Raw genomic sequence first — 24,466 nt, forward strand, 5'->3', positions numbered from 1 at the left:
GGTATAGGATATGTCAGATTGCCTACAGTTACTGTAGTTACTTTCATTCCTGGCTTTCCAACTAAATATTACCAACACAGGTGCAGCAACTTAATGTTAAAACTACCTTCACCAGCATATCACTTAATCCCTGCCACAATCATCTGAATTTGGTAGAACAGGTTTATTACTATTATTATCATTTATCATCCTACAGCAGGGGAAACTGAAGCTCGGGTATTTTGGTAGGGGGCTCTGAGAAAATTCCCTTGGGAGCTAAAACTCTCAGAGCAAACATCATTTTAAAAATTTTACTTTCTATCTCTGACATCTGCTGTCATCCAACCAACCCTGCTTTACCACGGCATTAACCAGTGGCTTTCCTTCTCTCTGTGAAATAGGCTGGTGCTCATGCGACACATGGTTCTTGGGCCAGTCTCTTACTAAGCCCAGTGCCTCTCTTACTATCTGTTGAGCTTTACATGTTCACCAAGGTGTACTTACATCCAAACCTCCTTATGGTAGGTAGAGTCATTATTGAAGCCCCATCATTTAATTTTACATAGATTAATGAAACATGAAGGTGCAAAGAAAATAGGAAATAATTGTATAAGTTAAACAAGTTTTTCATTGGGAAAAAAAAGGACTCAGTAAAGAAAACTGCAGTCAAATCAGGTACAGGTGATAATTGTAAAAATTAGTGCAAAGTTTGAATCTGCGCAGGATTCTGCATTCATAAATCCTTTACAAACTTTTCTGTGTTCTCTTTCATTTAAAAAAAAAACTGAAATGGGCAAGTTTGATGATGTATAAAGGGCACGATTTCCATAAGCCATATGATTTAGAACTCCAGCTTCAGACCAACACTAACAAAACAGAACAAAACAAGTCCTATAAAAAAATGAAAAATACTTAGCGTGAACAAATGTACATGTCTTAAGATAAAACAAAGCATTGGAGCTTTTTGGTTGCTGTTTTTATGATTTTTCCACTGTAACTTCTTTGACTAATAGTGTCAAATAGGAGGGATTCTAATTATAGTTAGAAGCAAAGCAAGCTAAGACAATTGAATAAAACCCAGCAAAATAAAAGTAAGGTATAGTTATGTTTGGAATATAAGCGTGTTTGAAAGGACAGGTGAGTGATTTTGCTTGAGAGCTATCAGCTTTTGAATTGTGGGCCACCCTTAACTGCTTGGGCAGTATGAGTGTCAGACTGCTGGTCACGTAGGAAATGGTAATTAGGCTTCCCAGCGTTGATGGGCAGTGCTAGGCCAGGCTGCCTCTCTAGATATTATAATAGCTAATTCTGCTCCTCCAGGAAAGCTGAAAACTGGTCAGCAGGAGCTCCACCGTTTACATGCCAGGTTGGCCTTCAACATTACCTTCCTTGACCTTCTTTGGACAGACACCCTGGTTCTGAGACTCAGTTTGCTTGTTTCTTTTTATTATTCTTGGTGCAGGCATACCTCTTTTTACTGAGCTTCGCTTTCTGTGCTTTGTAGATACTGCATTTTTCACAAATTGAAGATCTGTGGCAAGCCTGCTTGGCGAAAGTCTATAGGCACAATTTTTCCCAACAGCTTTGGCTTACTTCATGTCTCTGTGTCACGTTTTGGTAATTCCCACATATTCAAACTTTTTCGTTATTATTACATTTGTCATGGTGATCTGTGATCAGTGATCTTCGATGTTACTATTGCAATTGCCTTGGGGTTGCACCGACTGCACCTACCTAAGACCGTGAACTTAATTGATCCATAGGTGTGCTCTGACAGTCCCACTGACTGACCAGTCCCTGGCTCCTCCCTCTCCCGGGGCCTCCCTATGGCTGAGACACAACAATATCGCAATTAGGCCAAGTAATAACCCTACAGTGGCCTCTAGGTGTTCAAGTGAAAGGAAGAGTCATATGTCTCTCACTTTCAATCAAAATCTATTAATGATTAAGTTTAGTGAGGAAGGTATGTCAAAAGTCGAGATAGGCTGAAAGCTACCTCCTGTGTCGGTTTGCTAAGTTGCGGATGCAAAGGAAAAGTTCTTGGAGGAAATTAAAATAGCCACATCAGTGAACACATGAATGGTACGAAGAGAAACAGCCAATTGGTGACATGAGAATAGTGGGATTATTAAATAAGAGCTTGGCAATTACTCATTTATTTATTAGAAAGTAGAATGGTTCATGAAAATATGAGGCCTGAGAATTTCTAAAGATAACTCCACCTTCATTTTTTTCTGGAGGAAATGATTTTTGTCTCTTCCAAACAATGATGCTGAACACAATTGGAAGTTGGCACGTTTTTGGTAAACAGCATTTTCCTGGTAGTGTGAAGTTTACTGCATATTTCTTTTTAAGCCAGAATTCTCAGTATCATTTTGATCTGTGAAGCATCAAAGTTTCCTCTATAGTATTATATTTATATCATGGAGGATCTGGACAGAAAGGAATTTTTAATTTTAATTTAATGATTAACAGTCTACTCAGATCTAGGAAATGCTGTTAACTCCAGCATGAGTTCTGGGTTGTCAATTATTTTCTTTTATCCCTTGCTAGGTATTGTTCTACTGATTTTTGGCTTCTACTGCTGCTACTGAGAAGCCATTTGTTACTTACTCTGTTGTTAAATCATCTCCCTTAGTGTTTTTTAGTTACATAGATGTGTCTAGTTGTGGGATTATTTTTACCTATCCAGCCTAGGATTTATGGTGCTTCTCAAATCTGAGAGCTCATGTCTTTCATCACTTTTGGAATATTTCCTCCAATATTATTTCTTTTCTTATATTCTCTTTTTTCTTCTTCTAAAATATCCATTATCTATACATTGGGCATTTACATACTGTCCTCTATGTCTTAAACTCTTTTTTTTTTTTTAATTTTATTTATTTATTTTTGAGAGAGACAGAGACAGAGAGAGCACAAGTAGAAGAAAGGCAGGGAAAGCAGGAGAGAGGAGGCTCCATGCTCAGGCTCCATGCTCAGCACAGAGCTCCACATGGGGCTTGAACCCACAAACTGTGAGATCATGACCTGAGCTGAATTCGAGGGTCAAACCCTTAACCTACTGAGCCACCCAGGTGCCCCTATATCTTAATCTCTCTTTTGTATTTTTGGTCATTTTGATCTTCTAGGTAATCTCCTTAGCTCTATTTTTTAATCCAATCATTATTTATTCAGCTATGTCTAGCCTATTAAACCTAATGATGCTTTCTTTAATTTTAATATCTATATAATATTTATTTCTAGGACTGTTTGGTTTATTTTAAAATCTTCCTACCCTTTTGTGATGGTAACTTGTTCCCTTGTTACGTTCTTAATTTTATGTTTTGTGTGCTTAATTATAAAAAAAAATAGCCTATATTTATAGTTTCTTTTATTATAATTTCTTGTGGGTCTATTTTACCTATTTGTTGTTTCTTCTGATTTTTCCTTGTGTTGCTTGTTTACTTGTGTTGTCTCATTATTTTGACTTGTGAGCTTCTGTTTGGCTGGGCTTTTTCTGTTGAAATTCTGTCATATAAATCCCGAGAGTGTATGCATCCATAAAGTTTTTGCCTTTGTAGAGTGCCACCGAGAGTCATCAATCCAGTATTAATTTTCATATTAATTGTTATACTTGGCATTTCCTGGTTTTCAAGTGCTGAATACTACAGAGAACCTTTTTATCTCTCCCATGAGAAGACCAGATTTAGATAGATTAATTTCCTGGTATAGTCCTATTTTGGTGGGCAGGTTTATTTTCGTGGTTCACCTTTTCACTGAAGGCACAGCTCTTGTAGGAGCTCACTTTATGGAAGGTCTCCATTCCAACTCTTGGCTCCTGCAAGCCCAAGGCTTTGTCTCCAGGTCTTGTATTGTCATTAAAGCACAAGTAACCCATAATTCTCTGGCTTTATGCCTTTTATTCACTTTTTGCCGGCTGGGACTTTTCTTTCCCCCAAGCTCTGTTATGCATGCTATTTTTATTTTACTGTTTTATCTGTAAAACATCAAACTTTCCTCTATAGTATTATGTTTACATCATGGAGGGTCTGAACAGAACGGAATTTTTAATTTTAATACTGAGTAATTCAATCTACTCAGATTGAGGAAATGTTGCTAATTTATATTTTACATTTTATGCTATTTAAAATTTTAACCAGTATGACTAGTTTTGTAATGGGAGGTTTTTCACATTATCTGGCTTATATGTATGCAGGAATGTATATACAGATGCATATATAGAGAATATACATTTTAAGCTTGAAAAATATTTTCCTACTAGGTAAAATAAAGGCAAAATGCCATGGATGTTAAACAACTGTGCAGGAATTATCAGCGGCCCAGTGTGTTGATAGATTGGTATGGGTGACACAGCCGAGAATATTAGGGGCTGTTTTTATTATGCCACCTCTGGCTTTCATATAAAATTCATAAAAATACATTTCTTTAGTAAGCTATATAGTTAATTAAGTACATAACTTCATCTATAGACCCCAAATAGACTCTTTTTCCAGGATAACTTTCAGAAAAAAAAAATACTTTATCTATTGTAGCAAAAATGAAAGAAGGCAACGAACTTTACAAAACTCATAAACTCCTGTGTGTAAGCCTGGATTTTCTTGATTAGCAGCCAGAATATAGTATACTCATGGGATAGAACTCACCAGAAAGGTAAAAAGGAAAGCTCAGCTTTCTTAAATTCTTATTGTCATGTTGAAGCCCTGACACAGTAATTTTAACAAGAAAACAAACACAATCGCTGACTAAAACCAGATGATAAATGATCCAATAAGATGCCCTAAAATGTAAGCAGTACCTAGGATAGCACCCTTTGGGAATTACACAATTCTCTTTTTATGATGTAAAGTACAGAATGAGTGTTCTACAAGCTAGACCCTGAGGAAAGACTGCTAGTATGCAAATGGAATTTAACTTTGACCCTTTTCTTGGATTTCTTACAAAGATATTGAAAAAGTTGCTTGACTTTTTGAAGTTAGTCAGAGAAAGACAAATATCATATGACTTTACTCATATGTGGAATTTAAGGTACAAAACAGATTTACATAAAGGACTGGAAGCAAAAATCATATAAAAACAGGGAGGGGGCCCCAACATAAGAGACTCTTAAATACAGAGAACAAACTGAGGGTTGCTGGAGGGGTTGTGGGTGGGGGAAAGGGCTAAATGGGCAAGGGGCATTCAGGAAGACACTTGTTGGGATGAGCACTGGGTGTTATATGTAGGGGATGAATTATTGGATTCTACTCCTGAAATCATTATTGCACTATATGCAATAATTTACTTGGATGTAAATTAAAAAAAAAAAAAGTTGCTTGGCTTTGTTACTTCTTTCAAATCTTTTTTTCAAAACTCACCTTCCCCTTTGACCTTTCTTACAGCTCAGCCCCACCCAATCTCCCTATCTTATTCTACCTTTTCCTCCTATACCATTTATCCTTTCTAATTGCTATAGTTTTATGAATTTATTATGTTTATTGGTTTTTAATCTGGATTCCCCAATAGCAAGTTAAAAATCGACCAATGGCAGGTATCTTTGTATGCTTTGTTTACTAATATACTTATATTGCCAACAACTAAAATAGTATCTGTCACACAGTAAGTGCTTAAAAATTACTTGGGACATGAGTAGTTTTTTCATTTCCCTGCCTATAAACCACAGTGATAATTCATAACCCCTCATTTCCTTGCAGAGCTATGTGGAATATGTGAGATACATGTACGCCAAGTGTATTGATTTATCTGAAAGAAACCTGCCATTCATACAATGACACTAATTACCATTTCTTGGAAGCATGAAGTGAAATTGTCTTTAAATGCCTTAAAGTTTCCATCTTAAATCTGTTATTAAGTACATGGCAATTTTCCTTAGACAATATCTCTTCTACAGCAACCGAAAATATACAACATTCACTACTTGGGTAAAGGTCATACCTCATTTTTTTCTTTGAGTTTTGTGATCATAACAATCACGGGACTGTCTTCCTGCCAAACCATCTGCCAGAAATCATTCACGGTGTTGATCATGGGGCCCTGTGTGGCGATGAAAGCTTTCTCTTTGCCACTGTAGCCCTAGTTTGAGTAAAGAGACAGAAATATTGGCTTTGAAATTCATGCCTTGCACTGAAAGCTTAGAACAAGTTCAGAACAAGATGGCTCTACTAGTCCAAAAGCAACACAACTTCCGCGGCTTCACTGATTCTAGCACGGGTCACATGACTGTTCTCCCAGCTAGTCAAGCACAGCACATGGTATTGAGGGTCATAATGCTCAGTTCTCATCAGAGCAGGCCCTAGACAGCACTGCAGCCACAGACACACAGGAAAGGAAGACTCAATGTAAAAGACCCACTACCAATGTTGATTATGACTAAACAAGCAAATAAACTTGCTAGTAATCAAGTTAAATCAAAATTAACCCACTCTGAGGAAAAAAAAAATCCCCCAACAATTCCAAATAGTGAGTTGACATGCTCATCAGAAAGAAAATTTTATTTATTTACTTACCCGAATATAATTAGCATTAATGTAGGTGCTCAAAGAATCAGTTACATTTTTTGGTCTTAAACACACTCTGCTGAGGGGGTCTAATAAGGAAAACAAGAAGGAATGTATTAGACAAATTTACTCTTTTGAAAGGTCCTTTGAACACCAATAACTGTGCATAGCACACTTGTTAATTTATACACTGGTCATCTGGTTTGTGTCAATGTTTGTTGTTGATGTGTCTGCATGTCTGTCTCTTGATCCATCTGTGTTTATTGAGGGACAATTGGGCCCATCTTGACCCCTCCCCTGTCCCTTAATACAAATGTTACCCATAAGTTTGAGATGATTTTATTCATCATGCCATTTTTTGGTGGGTTCCTGATTCTTGATCCCTATGTCTTATTTATGCTTCTTTTCTTGTTCTTTGGATTTGGAATTTGCACCATATTTCCTTGCTCACTTCTCTCTTCTCTTCTGCCCAAAGCAAACACTTGGTCTGGCCTGAACCCCCTTGCTAAAGAAGCTGTCTTTAGTTACCACGTGTGGCACTTTGGTCACTTATAGCATGAAAATGATATTGCATAGATTGCTATCGTGTTAGCAGTATTGTCTTAACTTCTCAAATCACTTTCCATCAAGAAGTTGAAACACTCTTTGTAAACCAGTGTTAGGAAAACTATGGTAGTTATTTTTACCAACATTTACATACATGAATTAAGATCAAGTCATCCTTTTATGATTTCTTTAATCTGGTACACTCTGAGCATCCTAAGGTAAGGATGGAGGTTTTTTTCTCATCTATACGACCTAGTGTCTAGCACGGTGTTTATATGTGTAGCAGGCACTCGATGTCTACTGCGTTGATTTAATGGTCCCTTCCATTTTTTAAGAAGCCAGTTCTATACATTCCTCTTTAGTAATTGTTCTATTGCTGTTCTTCTCCCGAAAGATAAAATTCTGAGACTTTATCATACCCACTGTTCTTACCTCCTCCTCCATAATTCAGTCTTCCTTGTGTACACTCCAATCTATCCTAACATTAGTTTTATGCAGAGACCATTCTTGCTGATGCCCATCAATGATCCTTTTGTTGTTCTATACCAAATAGGCCCATGGCGGTTTTTTCTTCATGTTTTATTTTAATATTTATCATCTTGTATTTTTTTAATGTTTATTTAATTGTGTGTGTGAGAGAGAGAGATTGAGAACGAGAATGTGAGTGGGGGAGGTGGTAAAGAGAGAGGGAGACACAGAATCTGAAGCAGGCTCCAGGCTCTGAGCTGTCAGTACAGAGCCGGATGGCGCACAGACCATGAGATCATGACCTGAGCTGAAGTCAGGCACTTAACCGACGAAGCCACCCATGAGCCCCTACCATCTTGTATTTTAAGTGCTTAATTTTTTTGCCTGTCCTCAATGAATTGTAGTGAGCCCCTTGAGGGAAAGACCTGTATTTAATTCACTTAAAAAAAAAAAAGAGCTTAAAAAAAATTTTTTTTTAACTTTTTTTATTTTATTTTTGAGACAGAGAGAGACAGAGCATGAACAGGGGAGGGGCAGAGAGAGAGGGAGACACAGAATCCGAAACAGGCTCCAGGCTCTGAGCTGTCAGCACAGAGCCCGACGCGGGGCTCGAACTCACGGACTGTGAGATCATGACCTGAGCCGAAGTCGGACGCTTAACTGACCTGGCCACCCAGGCGCCCTCCCCCAAAAAAGAACTTTAGTATCCATTGTGATTTCTATCTGGTATGTGGCTCATGGAGTGTTTAATATCACAATTCATTTCTATTAAAGTTGAGACACTGTTGTTGACTTTCTAGATACTTTTTTTCTTCCTTAGTGAAGGGGACAGGAAAACTTTCATTCCTTTTCAGTATTCACTGATTCTTAGAAGTTTCCACAAGAGCTCTAAACCACTGAGACTTGAAAAGAGGCCCACTTCCTTCAGTTTTTATAAAGCCTACCAAGTATATGATTTATTGGGAACTCAGCCCTATAAACCGCTTAGATGCAGGTTCCTTGTTGAGCTAAATTAAGTTTATTTTGGAAATTGATAATTTATAAGATTTCCAAGTATTTAGAGGTTTCCAAATACCTTTTTTTTTTTAAACAAGAATGAAGCATGTGACTGAGGGGAAAATTAGTTTTCTAACCAAAGACTGCCCCCCCCTTTTTTTTTAATGTTTAGTTATTTTTGAGAGAGAGAGAGAGAGAGAGAGAGAGAGAGACAGAGCACAAGCTGGGGAGGAACAGAGAGAGAGAGAGACAGAGCACAAGCTGGGGAGGAACAGAGAGAGAGATAGACACAGAATCGAAACAGGCTCCAGGCTCTGAGCTGTCAGCACAGAACCTGACACGGGGCTTGAACTCATGAACCAAACTGTGAGATCATGACCTGAGCCAAAGTTGAACGCTTAACCAACTGAGCCACCCAGGCACCCCTCTAACCAAAGCCTTTTTTTTTTAACGTTTATTTAGTTTTGAGACAGAGAGAGACAGAGCATAAACAGGGGAGGGGCAGAAAGAGAGGGAGACACAGAATCCGAAACAGGCTCCAGGCTCTAAACTGTCATCACAGAGCCCGACGTGGGGCTTGAACTCACGGACTGTGAGATCATGACCTGAGCTGAAGTCAGACGCTTAACCGACTGAGCCACCCAGGTGCCCCTAACCAAAGCCTTTTTAATGTTAGACTGGACTAATAAAAAAAGCTGAGGGTTAAAAAATATCCAAAACTTTATCATTGTCATCATCACTGTTATAATTTTATTCACTTTATGCATTTTAAGTGTACATGTGTATTTTAAATATATATATGTATATTTGTCATATATACATGTCATACATATATATGTGTGATATATATGTATGTCAAATTCACTCTGATAACTTTTTTCAGAACAGATGCTTCTAGATTATATGCTAAATATTTAGCACGCCACTTATGATACCTCCGGGTGGTAGCAATAACAATTCCAACATTGAGCAACTTGTCTTCCCTCTCTTTTGTTTTTCCTCTTTTATTTTCTTCCTTCTCTCCTCTTGCTTTCTTCCCCTTTTTCCCCTCCCTCCCTCTCTTCCTCTCTTATTCCTTCTCTTTCTCCTGTCCTCCTTCCTGTCTCTTTTTTCCTCTCAACAAAACATTGACCGCATAGATTTCGTGTAGAGAACACATGGCATTTCCCCACTTTGTCCTCTTTAAAATATCTCTGGCAATTTAAGCCTTCCATTTAACAGACGAAATGGCACCTGGACCCTGATATTCTGACTGCATCCTATCCTATCAGATTTTAGGAAAGGTTATCCTGTGCTGGAGATTTCTTCTCCAGGAAGAAATGCGTTTGAGGTTTGGAGTCAAGAGGAGAAGCTATCAGATGAGGGAAGGGTGCACACTGCTAGCGTATCCCTGGGCAAAGACAGAAATGAGTGGGATAGTATAGTTTTTCTAGATAAATTCAAGACAACTGGGAAATGGGAGGAAAGGCAGGGACTTGGCCCCGCCTTCAAGGTGAGTGGGAGTCACCTCCACTTTGTTGCAGGAGAAAGAGAAGACTTCAGGTCTGCGGTGTCCAAAATGGTGCCACTAGCCACATGGAGCTAAATTTAAGTTATTAAAATACAATAAAATTAAAAAAAAAATCAGTTCCTCAGGTGCACTGGCTATACTTCAAGTGCTCGATTGCCACATGTAGCTAATGGCCATCACACTGAAGATATAGAACATTTCCATCACTGTACAGAGTTTTGGTGGACAATGATGATCTCCACAGTGCAAGATGGTGATTACATGGAAACTCACTTTTTAAGATCCATGTGAAAATTATGAGAGAAAACAGGACCCTTAAAGAGTCTGCTTTTGAAACTAAAAACTTGCCTTTGTCTACTTAGTGTTCCTATTTTCTGGAATTGGTTCTGGGGTTAGTGATGAATTCATCTTCAGTTCGGTAGGGAGAAAGGAGAAACTAACATTACCTGAGGGCTTTCTATTGGTTGGAACTTCCTTTTTCACATATTATTACTTAATTCTCTACACAGCCCTATGGAGTGATATTATTATCACTGTCTTTAAGGGATGAGGAAAGGTTAGGTGGAACAGAAAGATGAAGTCATCTGTGTAAACTATGAGTGCTCTCGCCATGATAGGGAGTCAAGTCTAACTGCAGTATTTTGTTTTAGCCATACAATTTGTTGTCTAATGAGTGGCTCACTTATTTGCATGTGTACTCTGTTCTGGGCACTTAATAGAACAGGAAACATAAGTAGGAAATATTACCAGACTTTAAATTTTTAAATATGAAATGATGGCCAGAGTAATTAGGCTTAATTAATAGAGTTCTTTAATTTTATCTATGTATTTTACATTTGTATAAATAAATTGTTTGCATGGAATAAATATACATGAAATTTGTTATTATACTTCATTGTTGTGCAAATAACTCCATATTGATGTATGATTTTTTTCCCATTGCTTTTGTGATTTAAGACATAGATATATTTTCATCATTAATATTTGCTTATGTTGCAAAATAATGTGATATAAACTTGACCTTCTCACTTTAATCTACCATGTAGAGTGTTCTGAGCCAGGCTGACATCATCATCAGAGAAACAACTATTTTTTAATTGGTTCTGAGCCATCCATATTTCTGCTGTAAACCATACTCCAAATTATACTGCCTCACTAATATGTACAAGCTGGACGCTTTTAAACTTGGGTTTGTTATAAGTTAAAACAATACAAAATTATAATACTTAAAATATTAATCATTTTTAAGTATTTTATGTAGTGTTACAAATTTATCCCATACTACAGTCCAAAATAAACCATAAAAAAACAGTTTTCCATATAAATTCCAGTCTTTTCTGATTATTTTCAACTAATGGTATGGCATGCCCAAACTGTATTTACTAAATTATATTTTGTGCAACAGGGAGTGGCTGAGGCTTTCAGACATTTTCAACAGAAAATTCATTATTTGCAACATCAGTTGTCAGCACAGGTGCCCTGGTTCAAGTGATCCACCCAGTTCTGGGAATGGAAAAGCTGACACAGGACTATGAAGGGCTATGTCTGATATCATCTGGGCAGGAAATAGAGAAGGCTGAACTTTAAATAATCCTAATAATTTCCAAATCCATCTGACATTAGATGGTTAGGTAAAACTGCGATGGCTGTATATGCCCTAATTATTTATGTTTGATAAATTTCAGATGAAAAATCTTGAGAGAGAGACAGAGACAGAGACAGAGAAAGAGAGAAGCACTATTTTTAACTCACAGCACTTTCATCCTCTTTAGCTAGCTGTAGTTATAAAATATCTTTCAACAGGACTATACTACATGGACCAGGTAAAAATATGTTATAGTGGAGTGTTTTCAACTCCACCAGAGGGGGAAGCCCAAAGATACCATTAACAGTAATTCTTTTACCATAAATATGGAGAATTTGATGTTTTACGAGTGAATTAATGGGTTTGATTATGAAGACTCTACTATTAAATATTCATACTTTTTAAAATTATTTTTTAATGCTTGTTTATTTTTGGGAAGGAGGGTGAGTGAGAGTGGGGGAGGGGCAGAGAGAGGGAGACAGAGGATCCAAAGTAGGTTCTGCACTGACAGCAGAGAGCCCAATGTGAGGCTCAAACTCATGAACTGTGAGATCATGACCTGAACTGAAGTTGCATGCTTAACCAACTGAGCCACCCAGGCACCCTCAATATCCATACTTTTTTTTTTTAATGTTTATTTATTTACTTTTGAGAGTGAGAGAGACAGAGCATGAGTAGGAGAGGGGCAGAGAGAGAGGGAGACACAGAAACCAAAGCAGGCTCCAGTCTCTGAGCTGTCAGCACAGAGCCGGATGTGGGGCTCGAACTCACGAACCACGAGATCATGACCTAAGCCGAAGTCAGACACTTAATTGAGTCACCCAGACGCCCCAATATCCAAACTTTTTAAAAGTCTGTGGCTCCATCTTTCCAGAGCTATTGTTTTGAGATGTTTATAGATTTTGCCAAAACCCAACTATCTGTTGTCTAGTGATTGACAATGTAACATCCTCTCCAAAGCATTTTTGCCACTGTAAGCAGAATTAGTCAGTCTTCTCTATATTCCTACACCACTTGGGCCAGATCTCAATTCTGGCTTTTATTATATTGAACATAATTACTCATTTACATATCTCTCCTCTCTAGTCCATGACCTCCTTGATCTTATAAGCCATTCCTTATTTCTTACTGGTTCCTGGCAGCTGGCTCCTTGCTTGATATAAATTTCATGGAGTTAAATTCAGTTTTAACATAGTCTAGGGGCGCCTGGATAGCTCAGTTGGTTGGGCATCTGACTTCAGCTCAAGTCATGATCTCATGGTCCGTGGGTTCAAGCCCCACATCGGGCTCTGTGATGACAGCTCAGAGCCTGAAGCCTGCTTCAGATTCTGTGTCTCTTTCTCTCTCTACCTCTCCCCCACTCACACCTGTCTGTCTTTGTCAAAAATAAATAAACATTAAAAAAAAAACAAACATAGTCTAAACAGTGTTTCTCAAAGTGTGGTCCTGGTATCATCTGTACCAGAATCACCTGGATGTTTGCTTAGAAGCACAGATTCTTGGACCCAACAGCAGACCTACTTAAACAGAATGCCCCGGGTGGGGCACAGGACTCTAAATTTTTATAAGGATTCTAGGTGATTGTTATGCACAATGAAATTTTTCGGTAACAGCTTTATTCAGATGGAATTCATATACCATACGATTAACTCACTTAAAGTGTGCCATCACAGAGTTTTTTTTTTTTTAATTCACAGAGTGTACAACTGTCACCACAATTGATTTTGTAACATTTTCTTCATCTCCAAATAAACCCCATTCCCTTTAGTTATTTAGCAGTTATTTCCCATGCTTCCCAGCACCAGGCAACCACTAACACAGTTTCTGTCTTTATAGATTTGCCAATCTGTACACGTCATATAAGTGGAATTACATAATCTGAGGGATTTTTGTGATGGCTTCTTTCACTTAGCATAATGTTTCCAAGGTTCATGCATGTTGTAGCATGCATCAGCACCTCGTTTGTTTTTTTTTTTTTTAATTTTTTTTTCAACGTTTATTTATTTTTGGGACAGAGAGAGACAGAGCATGAACGGGGGAGGGGCAGAGAGAGAGGGAGACACAGAATCGGAAACAGGCTCCAGGCTCTGAGCCATCAGCCCAGAGCCTGACGCGGGGCTCGAACTCACGGACCGCGAGATCGTGACCTGGCTGAAGTCGGACGCTTAACCGACTGCGCCACCCAGGCGCCCCAGCACCTCGTTTGTTTTTATTGCTGGGTAATATTCCATTGTGTGGACATTCTACACTGTATATATTCATCAGTTGATGGATATTTTGGTTGTTTCCATATTTGGGGCTATTATATATATATTTTATTAAATGCTGACTTGTTTGAGAGAGAGAGAGTGCACGCACAGGGGAGGGGCACAGAGAGAGGGAGAGAGAGAATCCCAAGCAGCCCCACGCTGTCAGCACAGAGTCTGATGCGAGGCTCCATCTCACAAACCGTGAGATCACAACCCGAGCCAAAATCGAGAGTCGGATGCTTAACTGACTGAGCCACCCTGGCGCCCCTGGGGCTCTTATACATAATGCTGTTACAAACATTTGTGTATAGCTTTTCAATATCAATACTTTTTAAAAGTCTTTGTGGCTCCATATTTCCAGAACTATTACTTTGAGATGTTTTTGGATTTTGCCGAAATCCCACCTAGCTATTTGTCTAGTGATAGACAATGAAATGTTTTCATTTTTCTTGGCTATATTACTAGGAGTAGAATGTCTGAGTCACATAGTAACTCTAGGCTTTGCCTTTTGAGGAACTACCAAACTGTTTCTTAAGTAACTGTACCATTTTCTATCCTTATCAGCAATGTGTGAAGGTTCCAGTTTTTTTACATCCTTGCTAACACTTTCTATAGTCTATCATTTTTATTTTAATCATGTGGATGTGAAGTGTTATCTCATCGTGGTTTTGATTTACCTTATGGCTAATGATGTTGAGCATCTTTTCAAATGCTTGCCAATCATTTGTGTATATTTTATGGAGAAATGTCTGTTCAAGTCCTATGCCCATTTTCAAATTGAATTGTCTTTTTATAATTGAGTGCTAAGAGTTCTTTATACATTCTAGACAAAAGTCCCTTATTAGATATATAATTTGCAATTTTTTTCCCCATTCTGAGTCATCTTTCTATCTTCTTGATGGTATCCTTTGACCCCTGAAGCACAAAACTTTTTAATTTCATAAAGTTCAATTTATTTTTTCTTTTGTTGCTTGTACTTTTGGCATCACATCTAAGAAATCACTGACTAATTCAAGGTCATGAAGATTTACATCTGTTTTATACTAAGAGCTTTATAATCTTAGCTCTTACCTTCAGGTCTGATCCATTTTGAATTAATTTTTGCATATAGTGTGAGGCAGGGTCCAATTTCATTTTTTTTTTTTTGCATGTGAATGTTGATTGTCTCAACACCATTTGTTGAAAAGACTATTTGCCCATTGAATTTTTTGATACTCTTGATGAAAACCAACTGACCATAATGTGCAACACAATAAAAGTTTAGAACCATGTGTCTATTGGAATTGTGAGCTGACCACTGTAATAAAAGTAATACAGGATAAAGTTATTAACCTCAAACTACTTTAATGGTTATTAGTCTTGATGTGTATTTATAACTCCAACTTTAGTGTATACAGAGAAGTTGTGAGGATGGGAATCGATGAGGTGGAGGTTAATGGGGAAGGCTTGTGCTTTATAATGCAAACTACTTAATTCAAGAAACTTACTTGGCAAAATGGTCTTATAGCGATTTTTAGTTCCATGACGTGGAATGTCAATTTCTTTGGGATCCACAAAGTTCATTGGAATTTCCTGCAAAAATAAATGATATCAAATTAGTGTATCTAATGCTGCCACAAAGAAAATCTTCCCAGGGGGCCATCTGATCCAGAGCCCTACTGAACTTCAAAGTCATTTATAAAACAACAGACTACCACCTCTGGTTGACCAACACCCTTCCTTTTATAAACATATTAGCTGCACCCTGTCAAGCTGACTCTAAGAAACACCTCTCTGTCTTAGAAAGTATTATTTTATATATGGTTATCAAAGAAACATATAAAACTTTGATTAGATTTTTAAACTTCTATTTGGACATAATTGCTAGAAATATGTACACACACAGCTGAAAATTGACAATGTATTCAAATTTCTTTAAATCTTTATATAAGTTCAGTACCAAAAATTTCACTACAATGGATTCTCTTTTAACATTGTGTGACTCTTTTAGGATTATTAAAACCTCCCTCCCCAAATGGTAAATATAAAGGGCTTTTTTGTTGATTCAGGAGATGATCATAGGATGCTTTTTTGTATTAAGGAATGGTTGATAATTGTACACTTCCATTTGTGTTGTCAATGTAGTATTTTTAGTGAAGGTCACCCAGACACTGTTTTCTCCCACTTAACAAGAATATAAGTAGTTTTACTCGGTCAGAATATATGTCATGTGCCTCAAATGCTTGGAGAGGGAACAATTAGAGTAGAAATGGCTCCGTGGAAATGAATTAGATCTAAAAGGTGAGCATCTGTAGCTGACTGGGACAAAGAAAGAGATAAGCCAAAGTTTTCAAAAGGGTCAAAAAAATCATTTAAGGATTTGATTACACAACATAGTATGATCTCTAATTAAATTTTTGCAAAACATTGCTTAAACGTTAACGTGAAATAAGAGAACTTTCATCTTTAGATCACATGAAATACTATTTTTGTTACTTAAAGTTTCTTCAGTGGAAAATATAACTCAACAGCCTAATATTCATTTACATGGAAGAAATTATCCATAAATTAATTCAAATTGTCCCAGTTTTCAGTCAATCTGAAAATTTGAGGAAAGCCTGACTATCTTATAAATTTGAGATGTGGTCTACAGAGAGAAGTAGTTTACTTTTTAAATATCATTTCCTAAATGTGCACTATTTTAGATATTTATAACATTCATTCCTACTCTTTGTTCCAACTAAATGTTATAACTTCTCAGTTCCAAGTTACCAAAATAAGCAAAATTGTTGGATGTTCAACAGAAAGCACATATTCATGTTTGGTAATTTCAAACAGGTCAGTCTGTTTTAGCAAAGCTATGATATGTTTGTTTCTCCTCTGCTTCTTCCTGTTTTCTGACACACACTGACAATTTATCATCTTCCAGCATTATCTTTCTTTTTGGTACTCCTTGTCATTTTTCCTTTAAGGGCTTATCTCAAAGAACAAAGAGCTATCTATGGTTCCAGAAAAGAATACTAGATGTACTTTTGATTAGCTGTATGATCATTGACTTGTTCTTGCATCTCACTAGGTCTCATCTTCTTCATATATGAAAAGATGACACACTAAAAAGTCTAATTTTAAAAACTGCATGTTCATGTTTTACTTTGGATGCTTAACAGTAGTTGAAGAGGCTAACAGCAGATCTAGCCCATTGCTGGATATTTCATCATTAGAGTGACTGCAAATATCTGAACAGACCTTGGGATGATCAATTTATTAAAATCAACAGACTTTGGCTTACGATGTACAACTGATTTAAGATTAAAGTGAGCTATAAAATGCATAATCCCCTTGGGCAGTAATTAGAACTAAGAAGGTCTAATCTGTCTCCATGCTCTCTGGGTCGGAAATGTGTTTTCACGAATCGAGTTATCACCAGCTACACTGATGGGTTGCCATCACTTTTGGCTAAAACTCCCAATCCTCTTTAGCCCACATTTGGTCTTCCCCCACGTTCCTTATTTCATTTAAGGTCACTGTATGCGGCCTGTTCCTCATGTCACAAACTGAGGTATCATTTCTGACTTCTTCCCTTATTTTGGCCGCCTCATCCAATTCGGCCCCCTTCTTGCAGATTCCTATAGGTTTCCCACATTTTCACTCCTACTATCTTAGTTTAGACCACCATGCCCAGTCCACAGGATCACTCTAGAGCTTCCAACATACCCCTTTCTAATGTTCACTCCACTGCAGATAGAATGATCTTTTACAAACTTAAGACAAAGTTCAAACTTTTAAATATGTATCAAGACTCAGGTTTCTTTTATAACTCTGAGGCTCAAGCTTTGCCACTTTCCACCTTGATTTCATGCATCAGCTAAATCGAACAACTTAATTCCCCAAACAGTGACAGTAAACTGTTCCTTCTTCCTGAAATGCCTCTTCTCTGCCTAGTTCCTTCTTGATACTTCTTTTCCTGGCCAGCTCCTACATACTTTGCCTCAATTTAGTAATCACATGCTAGTTTGAACATTTATCAGTACTTGATGAGATGTAGGGTGGCTCTAAAACCTTGTACTTAACCTCTTAAACTGTAACTGTTTGTTTACTTGAGTGGAGGACAGTGCCATTTTAGTAGGTGCCTCTAGGGTCTAGTTTATCAAAATACCTACTGAGGAGTGAATAATAAACAGCTGGCTCACCATGAATTCACTTTGGAGTAAATGTGAACTTGCCACGACGTCCCTCAGCTGTGACCTTGTGAGGATTCGGCTGGCTGACTGCAGATACTCCATTGCTACCTTCTCCCGTGGGGTTGGGATAGCCACAAAAGGTTCAACATTCCCCAAGCTACTCATGTCCAATGTAAGAGATACGTTGGACCCTCGTCTACATTGGGGAAGAATGTTAATAGGTTTAGACACCACGTGAATCATTTTGATCACACAAATTCATCTTTCTGTGCATACACACAATTCAGTGAGAAGTTTTACAGAAATAAGGACCAAATGTCTTTTCCTCTTATGGTACCATAGTGGACTATAGCAACTATCCAGAGTTTCTTTACAGGAAACTGAAAGTTTTGTTGTTGGAAATAAATCTGAATTGAGAAAACGCACTATAATTCATTAATAGGTATATTTGACACAAAAATAATAAAATGGCTAGTAATATTAAGTGAAAAATTTAGGAAAAGTAAACATCACTTTTGAATTGAGAAATTATGTATAACACAAAACAATTTTATTTTTTGTATGTCTGAGAGCTCAGTATAGAAATCATATAGCCATCTAATATTTTTGACACATGATCTGGACATAGGAAGCTCAGAATGGGAAAAATCAATTTTAGTTCACAGTATTACTATTGAAGTAGAATTTAAAAGTTTTAAAATATATGTACTTTTTATAACGTCTGAGTGAATCCCCAAATAATAGCATCTGTAGCCTCCATCTATGTATGCATGCATGCATGCATGTATATATGTGTGTATATGTATTTATTTAATTCTGTGATAAACTCATAAGGACCATAGAAGTCACAGATTCTTATTCTGAATTACATTTATCTTCCCTCTGTAATTTCCCTCTTCTTGTTGAGAGGTGAGGTGGGGCTTTGCCAAATTATAAGGGCTCCTTGTGCCCTCAATAGAAGGTGTGAGTGCCTCTTACCAGTAACATTAGCTGCTTGGAAACAAGAAGTAACTATAAAATAACCTGTGCAAGATTGAGGGTCAAAATCAGAGATTTTATTCACAAAAACTATTAGGTTAGAGGGCCTTAGGCATGAGTCAGGTGATCAAATACGGTGCCAACTGGTTGGTGTTCCAAGGAAATGGAAAACAAGGAAAAACAGGTCATAGCAAATGTGAACAAAGACAGTAAGAGCAAATACTAGGTCCAGTGTATTTCATTTGAAGGGTGATTTACACATTTACTATGGAGCACTACATCCGGAAATATTTAAGTAGCTACAGCTTAATTTTAAACAATGGAAAATTTTTAGAACATACAACAAAACCCCACTAAACAAAAGTGAGTAAGTTCTTCCTGTTACGAAATTGCCTCTGGTTGTAGCTTTGGTGGCATTCTATAATTTGATATGTAATGTCCTATTTATTGATTTCTAAATGGTTTATAAAAAAATAAATGGTTTGTAATTGTAGTTTTAATTCTTGCTTTGGCTTGATGTTTATGTGTTTACAAATTTATTTTCCTTATTAATTTCTAGTTACAGTAATATAAATCAGAGAATGGTTGGACTTCTAAAGTTTGGAATTTCTTAATTCTTTCTTGGGGACAAACACTATGATAAAGTATTCTGAATATTTCATAGGTACTTTTGGGGGCAACTAGTTTGATTATTTATTTACCTCTAGCTAGCTAGCTATAAATTTATCTATGTACATATGTATATCTATATCACCTTATTTATTATAGTACTGCATATTATTAAAAATACTATTCCAATCTATTTTTTCCCACTGGATTTCTCAAAGCCTGAGATGTATGTGAGTCTTCCACAACACTTGGTTTGTTATTTTTCCTTATATTCTTAATGATTTTTACTTTATATATTTCAGCCATTGTTTTATTTGAAGTGATTCATAATTATATCTTTACTATAAATTTTATCAATATTAAACATTTACTTTCCTATTAGTTTTATGTCTTGCCTCACATCTGACTACTTTTTCTAGTTTTATTGAGATGTAATCTACATACAGCACCAAATAAGTTTAAAATGTATGGCAATCTTTTTTGATTTAAGTATATTGTGAAGTGATTACCACAATAAATTTAGTTAACATTCATTATCTCCTAGGGACACACACACACACACACACACACACACACACAAAGAAAACAAATTTTTTTTCTTGTGATGAAAACTTAGGGTCTACTCTCTTAAAAACTTGCAAATATACCACACATCTGTGTTAGCTATAGTCATCATGTTGTACATCACATCATGTACAATACATAATTTATTACCTTTTGATCACCTTCCTCCAATTAACCTTCCTGCAACCTCGCACTTGAGAAAAATTGATATTGGCATACCTGCTATTTTTTTTTTGCATGATCTTAAAAACCCTTTTCTAATTTTTATTATTATGGTTAACTTTTTGAATCCCTGTTAAAGATTAGGGGGTAGCATTCTGGATACTCCATAAAATCTCACCTAGCTGATAGAAGAATGTTTGGCCCCACCATTTTTTTTTTTTTTATTTGTGGCTGTTGTTGGTGATGTATGGTTTTGTTTTGTTTTGTTTTGTTTTTTGAGAGAGAGAGAGAGAGAGAGAGAGAACACCAGAGGGGAAGGCACAGAAAGAGAGAATCCCAAGCAGACTCTGTGCTGAGCTTGAAACAGGGCTCCATCTCACAACCCCTGAAATCAAGAGTTGGACGCTTAACCAACTGAGCCACCCAGGTGTCCCAAGGGCTCCTGTGTTTTGAGTAGGAGGTAAACAGTTGAGAAGGCGTAAAGAGTGGTTCTCTCAGGCCAAGAATTTTAATCTACTTTTAATGGGAAAGCGTTTTTTTTTAAATTTTTTTTTTACATTTATTTATTTTTGAGAGACAGAGAGAGACAGAGCACACGTCGGGGAGGGCAGAGAGAGAATGAGACATAGAATCTGAAACAGGCTCCAGGCTCTGAGCTGTAAGCACAGAGGCCAACAGAAGGCTCGAACTCACAAACCGTGATATCATGACCTGAGCCCAGGTTGCGCACTTAACGGGGCCACCCAGGCGCCCCAGTGGGAAAGCAATTTTTATCATTTCTCAATACAGTTCCTCTGGCCTTTAAATTGTCAGAAATTCTTTCCTCATTCTGATAATAGCTTGCTTATTAGTTTTGAGTGTATTTGTGAGAATTTGGCTTTTGTTGGCTTCAGAGATTTTTTTTAATAAGGCATTGGGAGAGGCCATTTAAGGGATTGCTAATCGGATTCCATTTTATTTTTTATTATTTAAAAAATGTTTTTAATATTTATTTACTTTTGAGAGACAGAGAGAGAGAGAGAGAGAGAGAGAGAGAGACAGAGTGTGAGCAGGGAGGGGCAGAGAGAGAGGGAGACACATAATCTGAAGCAGGCTCCAGGCTCCGAGCTGTCAGCACAGAGCCCAATGCAGGGCTCGAACCCACAAACCATGAAATCATGACCTGAGCCAAAGTTGGACACTTAACTGACTGAGCCACCCAGGTGCCCCTCAGATGCCATTGCAACCAGTCTTCAGCCCCAAAATACTACAGTATCTGCCATCTGTCCATTAAGTGATATGCAGTGCTACAGTGATTTAGTAGAAAGGGAGAATCAAATCCATTCATAGTGGCCAGAGATGTATGAGGGACAGGCATTTGAGTTGAGCCTTGAAGGTAAAAGTTCAATAGATAAATTTTCGGTAAAGGGTTATTTCAGGGAGAGAGCCCGGCAGAAGAAAAAAAATGTGGAAGCAGGAAATGATAAGGCATCTTTGAGAAATGGCATATAAGCAGTTTGAGCTAGAGTTCATTTGTATAAAAGTGTATTTTGGAATTGGGGGCAGGGTCATGTAAGAGAAACGAGAGAAAAGCAAGAGTCACAGAAATAAGAATTAAAAAGCCTACCCAAATCCAGAAAAGAGAGAACTGTGAACATCAGGTTATATAAACTTCTATTAGGGCTTTCCACAGCACGCCCTGCCTGGGAGGGGAGGGTGATTAGAAGCCTCTGAGATTCCACGTCTCATAGGGTCCATTTGATCTAGTGAGCAACTTTTCTGAAGATTCTGTGATAAATTGAGAGCCATGGAAGCATTTTCATGCAAACCGACTTTGTAAGGAAGAACAACTTTTGTCTGGCAAGGGAAGGAAGAAAGGAAACTAATATTTATTAAACATCTATGATTTGCCAAGCACTGTTCTAAGCACTTTCACATATGGTATTTCAATTTCCATGGCAGCTCTCTGAGGTTAATACTTTCCTCTATTTTATAGGTGAAGAAATAACTAACTTAGGAACATGAAAGTGGAACAAAGATTCAATCCAAGTTAGAATATAAAACTCAAGCTCTTTCTGCTTTTCTACCCAAAAGCAAAGTAATGGTGGGCAGATTATGTTAGACTAGCCGGTGCCTCACATGGAGTTGGGGGCCAATTGTTGGGCAGAAGGTCAAGACTACTGAAGTCTAATGTAGAGGTAGTATATTATTCAGAGCACAAATTCTGTCTTTACCGTTGTATTTGTCTGGGTTCAAGTCCCGCCTCTCCCATGTCCTTATGGTGGACCTTTGGTCAGTCTACCTAGCCTCGTTACTTGTCAATTTCTTCTTCTTCTGTGAAATGAATAATTAAGAATACTTGCTTCAGAGGGATATTATAAGGATTAACCAGATAGTATAAGTAAACCACTTGTAAGTGTTGCCTGGTTATTATTTTGGGTAATAATGGAATAAAGTCTTATATAACTCTCACCTCTGCCTCTCTAATGGATCTCTTGAAAGAGATCTTCGCAAAAATTCAAAAATTGTTTACACTGAGATTAACTTTAACATTGTGAAATTAATGGATGGTATCTACACATCTGTCACTACAGAGAAATACATCCTTCTTGATAACCTATTTATCTTAAAATTTCCCTTTATTATGGCAAATCCATTTCCCCTGAACCCTAAACAATTCCAGAACACTTCACCTCAACACTTCAGACAATGTCTCAAAGTTCAATTATGGAATTAATCTTGTACAAGCTGTTGACCTTACAGAGAGCATTTTTCCACAAAACAGCCCTTATCGTGGTCGTTCTCTTCTATCCTGGCTGTGAAATATTACCATAGGATGTCACTAACTTGGAAAAATCTCTGCCTTTGTTAACTCTTATTTCCAATGAACAAACAATATTTAAGTTAATCGAAATACAGTGAAATAAGAAAATCAAATCAGTAGAATCCACTTAAAAACTCTGTACATTTCTTAGTCATGTATTGTGCTTGCAGAGAAGAGATTAAATACACATCCATATATATTTTAAAGAGTTAATTTTTTCATTATAAAAGTGACACATACTCATTGTGGAAAATTTATAAAAACTAGAAATTTTAAAAAGGCAATTAAAGTCACATAAACTTCACTAGCTCTTAAACCGACGTTTAAATTTTGCTATGCCATAGGCAATAAAGGCAGTGGCTTATTGCTTTCATTTTTATTTTTTTGGTCACAGATGGGGGTAAATATATTTTCATATGATTATTTTTCATTTATTTATCAGTCCTTACCCTTGAGAAGTGTCTGTTCATGATCTTTCCTTATGTTCACATTGTAGCATTAATGTATTTATTATTGATGACTATGATTTACAATAAATTATTTCTCAGATATATGTGTTGAATATATAAGATTTATTGTTGCCTTAAAATACCAAGGATTTTTTAAAAATTATATTTACATCCAGTCAAACATATCAGTCTTTTTGTGTGTGCGTGTGGTTTCTTGCATTGCTTTAATACAAAAAATTCTTCTGGAAGCTTAATTTTTACTAAAAGCTAATCTTTTAATCTATTTCTAATTTATTTTGGGGTATGGTAATGGTGAGAATCAACTAGTTTTCCCCCCCCCCAAATAGGTTATCAATGTGTTTAACAAAATTTACTGAACAATCTGGAGAACAAATGGATTTTATAATTACAGAATATTACGTTTTTAACCAGCTATCACTGACTAATGATCTGCTGGAGAAAATGTCACTTTACTGAACTGAGATATGAAATTGCTTCCCAGTATCCATAAACAAAAGAAGTAAGGATAGAATCAAAGAGACATTTCAAAAACAAAACAAACGTAAGAAGTTAAGAGAAAGTACAAATTAAGGTACTGGGAAAAAAAAAATCTAAAGGATTTAGAGGGAAAAACAATCAACAGAAATAACAGGACACCTGGACCTTTAATGAAAATGGAATATGGAAAACTAAGAACATGAACTCTTATTGAAAAGTTTGCTTCTCCTTTGTTATGTAACTCTGGACAAACTGTTTAGACTTTTTTTATGCCTCATGATTGCTGTTGGACAAAAGGGAACATAATAAAAAGCTTTATCAAGCTCCTGCTGTAGCACCAATTATTATTTATGCCAAAAAAATAAATAAGAGGGAGGAAATTCAAAAGATACCAATGCAAACAATTGAAGGAAAAA

The 24,466-nt window shown here is 36.9% G+C and overlaps 1 protein-coding gene across 4 annotated transcripts in view; it reads right to left on the reverse strand.

Annotated features, from left to right (window-relative positions):
• The window catches only part of PTPRR (protein tyrosine phosphatase receptor type R), a 245,787-nt gene that overhangs the window by 28,702 nt on the left and 192,619 nt on the right, over positions 1-24,466 (reverse strand). For all 4 annotated transcript variants that reach the window (XM_045463100.1, XM_045463101.1, XM_045463102.1 and 1 more), the window contains 4 exons: positions 17,997-18,183; positions 15,315-15,399; positions 6,483-6,562; positions 5,911-6,048 (listed from right to left, as the gene is read on the reverse strand). In XM_045463100.1, coding sequence (XP_045319056.1) covers positions 5,911-6,048; positions 6,483-6,562; positions 15,315-15,399; positions 17,997-18,183 — 490 coding nt within the window. The remainder of the gene's footprint in view (positions 1-5,910; positions 6,049-6,482; positions 6,563-15,314; positions 15,400-17,996; positions 18,184-24,466) is intronic.

Source organism: Leopardus geoffroyi, chromosome B4 (genome assembly GCF_018350155.1).
Source record: "Leopardus geoffroyi isolate Oge1 chromosome B4, O.geoffroyi_Oge1_pat1.0, whole genome shotgun sequence".
Lineage (NCBI taxonomy): Eukaryota > Metazoa > Chordata > Mammalia > Carnivora > Felidae > Leopardus > Leopardus geoffroyi.